General features: G+C 34.4%; 1 protein-coding gene across 3 annotated transcripts in view; it reads right to left on the bottom strand.

Moving 5' to 3' along the window:
* LOC143035854 (juvenile hormone esterase-like) overlaps positions 1–4,189 on the bottom strand; it is a 96,784-nt gene extending 92,595 nt beyond the window's left edge. For 2 of the 3 annotated variants that reach the window (XM_076202944.1, XM_076202946.1), the window contains exons 1-2: positions 4,089–4,189; positions 349–551 (exon numbers count right to left, since the gene is read on the bottom strand). In XM_076202944.1, coding sequence (XP_076059059.1) covers positions 349–543 — 195 coding nt within the window. In that variant the 5' untranslated portion in view covers positions 544–551; positions 4,089–4,189. The remainder of the gene's footprint in view (positions 1–348; positions 552–4,088) is intronic. The other variant, XM_076202945.1, reaches the window with a different exon arrangement.
* Positions 4,190–4,807: the final 618 nt, after the last annotated feature.

Raw genomic sequence — 4,807 nt, 5'->3', positions numbered from 1 at the left:
CTTTCTCCTTTGTGACTCAAATTGTTATTAGATTTTCCCATTCTTTTCCGAGTTGTTTACAATATACAACGCTCAGAACGGAGGACTTAAGCTCTCATGTTATTTTTTACCCAATTATGTTATTCATTTGAGAATTGTTTATGCATATGGTATAGAAAATACATTATAACTATATAGAAAAACAGAAATGTTCAACAAGAATATATTTACACATCATAAATCGGAGGGTGGTTGAAAGTTTTATGAACGAGTGTGTAAGTTAACATGAATGCTATACTTTTCTGATTTCATAAATATCCTGAAACCACAGATTTTTACTAATATTCAAGATCTTCCTATTCTCGTTACCTTGAACCTTAGAGGCCCCACAGGCGGTTTGGCGTATGGGATGCCCCTGAAAGAGAAGATGTTCCTGCCTTTGAGTGTGGTCTCCTGTGTGCCGAATAGGCGCCCTTGGATGATGTCCAGCTCGATTCGTTCGTTGGCCGAGACGAGTGCAACGGCCAAGATCAAGGTCAAGTTCGCCAGAACAGCAAATCCCATGCTGTTGCCTTGGTGAGAATAATAGAAAATAAAAAAGCATTGAAGGAAGGCAACACGTTAAATGATTTGTTAAATTTTAACTATGGCGACATACATACATACATATATCAAAGGGAGGTAGCCATGGTGACATACACTGTATAAAAAAGGCAAGAGGGCTGTGTTCAATTGGTCTTAGATTTATCACTAAATAATTCACGTGAAAGTATGGTCATACGAAAAAGGTCGACCTTAACATACTATTCCTCAATATTTTTTCTTTCCTTTATCAGGTTTGTGATTCTCTAGCTAGAATGACAATGAAGAGAAATTGTGTGTTTTTCATAGATGGATGACCATAAATTAAACAGATAAATTAACACACATAGCAAATGGAGGCATGTAAAATAGTAAACACAGACTGGTAGGCAGAATGATACATAGACAAATGGACAGAGAGACAGTCAGACAGACAGACAGGTAGACAGAATGCTACGCACAAACAGACAGGTAGATGTAATGTTACATAGAAAGACAAACAGGCCAATCATGTTTCTTTAGATATATTCTTAGATTCACAAACAAAAAGGCAAATAGGTAAATGATTAAACGGGCATGTAGATACGTAGAGAGTATAACCAGGTTAGTAGGTAGGTAGAAAAAAAAATTGAGGTGAATCATTCAGTACAGTGTTTCTTGAAATTGTTTAACCGCGATACTCTCTTTAATGGGTGGTAGAGTTTTCGTATAATTGATGAATGCTATACAATATTCTTAACTAAATTCCGTAGTGCCTAAATACCAATATGTGTCTTAACTTCCATATCCTATTACATGCAGCCTGCAGCTATCATTGTCGATTTTTGAAGCAATATTCCTTATCTAGAGCAAAAGTTTTCAGTTATCTTTGCTTTTAGCCTTGTATCCGGGGATGTCGTTGCCAGAGGTAAGGATAGACACGGCAATTCTTTTGAAAGAAGTGTTCATTTTAAAGGATTACAAAGGATTACAAAGGTGGAGCATGCCGACAGGAGACCTTTTGATCCATATCTAGGTCGGATGCGAAAAAAAATCATATTAATAATAAAATAATAAATAAAAACTATAATAATGTAAATAACAAATAAAATACATAAATAAATCCATAGGTATAGTTAAATAATAAACAAACAGATAAATAGTAAATAATAATAAATTGACATATAACTAATAATAAATGAAAATCACAGACAAATGATAACAAAACAAATAAACAAATAATATAAGATAAATTATAATCATTGCAGCATCTTACTTAGGTATTTATCTAAATGATTCTTAAAGCTTCGAACTGAACTACATTGCACTACCTGTGCAGGAAGTTTATTCCATTCATTAACTACACGGTTGGCAAAGTTGTTTCTACCTACTTCCAAATAGAATCTATTTCCGGACAGTTTGAGACCATTGTTTCTTGTCTGATTCTCATTCAATGTGAAAATTTTGTCACTTTTGATGTTGTCAATTCCCTCTAAAATCTTAAAGACCTGTATCAAGTCACCTCTGAGTCTACGCTTTTTTAGGGAAAACAGATTCATGTGTTATAGTCGATTTTCGTATGATTTATTTTTGATATTTGGAATCAGTTTTGTGGCTCGCCGTTGTACTTTTTCCAGTCTGTCAATGTCTTTAATGAGATTCGGTGACCATACGGAAACAGCATATTCCAAATGTGGACGAACTAACGAGTGATGGACTTTTGAAATCAAAAGATCGCGCAATCAATCCCAGAATCTTATTTACTTTCTCAGAGGCTGAAATACACTGCTTGTATGATTTGAGATCGTTACTGATAATTACGCTGAGATCTTTTTCACTATCCACTTTTGTTAACGAATTTTCAAATAACTTGTAATCGTACTTACTGTTATTTTTACCTATGTGCATTACCTTGCATTTACTCGTGTTAAATTTCATTAGCCACTTTTCAGACCATTGCTGTAATTTATCTAAATCTTCTTGAATATCTAATTGGTTTGAGTGATCATTTGCCACTCCGCACATTTTGTATCATTAGCAAATTTGGAAACAGTAGATTTTAGTCCATGGTCTATATCATTTATATATACTATGAATAGAAGTGGTCCAAGTACGGAACCCTGAGGAACTCCATTTGTAACATTTTTCCATCTAGAAGTTTTTCCATTTAAAACAACTCTGTTTTCGACCATTCAACCAATTACTAGTCCAACCTAATAGGCTACCACTTATCCCGTGTAAAGCTAATTTATTAAGTAGTCTTTCGTGTGGGACGGTATCAAAAGCTTTTGCAAAGTCTAGATATATTAAATCTATATTGTTTCTTTTGTCATAATTCGAGATAATTGTATTGTAGAATTCGAGTAAGTTAGTCACGCAAGAACGTTTCCGTCTGAAACCATGCTGGCTATCATTTATCAAACGGTTACTTTCTAAATGATGTTCGATAGCATCTCTGATGATAGTTTCCATTATTTTTCCTACGATTGAAGTCAGACTTATAGGCCTATAGTTATTTGGCTTCTTTTTGTCACCTTTTTTGAATATGGGAGTAACGTTAGCTAGCTTCCATTCTCTTGGGACATCTCCGGATATGACGGATTTCTTGAAAATAATTTCTAACGGAACAACAATCTCATTTTTCATGTCCTTTAAGATTCTTGGATGCCAACCGTCAGGCCCTGGTGTTTTATTAACTTTGAGTTTGTCTATACACCTTTTAATTTTTTCTTTTGTTATATTTACCGTAGTGAGTAAGTTTACACTAGATTTTTCACAGGTTTCAGTTTGGAATTCACTTTGAGGTGTTTCGTTTACGAATACCGAGCTAAAATAATTGTTTAAGATATTACACATTCCTTCATTTGAATATTCAAGTTGACCGTCAGCAGATAATAGTGGACCAATGTGATTCCTAACAACCTTTTTATCTCTAATGTAACTATAGAATTCTTTGGGATTCTCTTTGGATTTATCAGTGATGTTCATTTCGTATTGTCGTTTTCTTTTTCTTATTGTCTTTTTTAAATCTCTCTGTATTGATACATAACTTTCATAGTCATTAGATGCACCCGAGCACTTATATTTCTTATGAGCCTGTCTCTTTTTAGCAATACTTTTTTCAGTTTCTTTGTCGAGCCACTTTGGGCGAGCCTGATTTGGGGGACGTCTGTCCTTAAAAGGAATGTAAGTTTGAAATCATCTTAGTGAGCGTATTTTGAAATATTTCCCACATCTGATCTACAGGTCTTTCGTTTAATTTTGCCTCCCAATCTGTAAGCTGAAGCTCCTGACGTAGTCCTATGAACTGAGCTTTACTGAAATCGGGTATTCTAGAAACACAAGTATCTATTCTAAAATTGTTTAGGAGTTTGAATCCAACTAAGTTGTGATCGCTATTTGCAACAGATTCACCAACTTCTACATCAGTTACCATGCTTTCGCGGCCAGTGATCAAAAGGTAACTACACTGATATATGGAAAACAACATGAAACACTTAGGATCTCTTAACGTTTTGGGAATAATATGAAAAGGTAGTAGTACCGACCTGTCGTCTGTATTCCCACTACACTATCACACTGAACAAGAGAGTTTTACCTGAATACCCGAGCAGTGTGTGTGGAGACCAAGGTCACTCACTAAAAGTTATTTCCTCTCGGTGATAATGCCACGGCCTTGTGTAAAAATGTACAGATAATGTGGTTGGTAAGCTCCTGGCAGGAGGTGACTCTTGGCGAAAGCAGTTATCATCATCATTTTTTAACTACGGGCTTGGAGAGACGGGCTATGTCTGTAACCAGTCAGCAATCGTTGGACTCGAACACTGCCGTGCAAATTATGAGACGAACCAAATCAAACTGACTCTTGGCATACATAGTAAAGAATATGACCACAATCTGTTGGCCTTCCTTCTCTCTTTTTTTTTTTTGTAATGTATATATATATATATATATATATATATATATATATATATATATATATATACATATATATATGATGGAAGCGGAGTAGGAAACACAGGAGTCTTAGTCTTGAGTTTATTCCTGACCAGTTTCGCAGGTATGTTTGAAAAAGCATACCTGCGAAACTAGTCTGGAATAAACTCACAACTAAGACTCCTGTGTTTCTTACTCCACTTACGTTAGCCTGTCAGAATGTCTCAATATATATATATATATATATATATATATATATATATATATACATGTATAATATATATGTATTATATATATATGCATATATATATATAATATATATATATATATA

This window comes from Oratosquilla oratoria, chromosome 19, assembly GCF_046742065.1.
Source record: "Oratosquilla oratoria isolate Oo_2021 chromosome 19, ASM4674206v1, whole genome shotgun sequence".
NCBI lineage: Eukaryota > Metazoa > Arthropoda > Malacostraca > Stomatopoda > Squillidae > Oratosquilla > Oratosquilla oratoria.
Note: the sequence above shows the minus strand (reverse complement) of the source record. Positions and strands in the feature narration are given on the sequence as shown.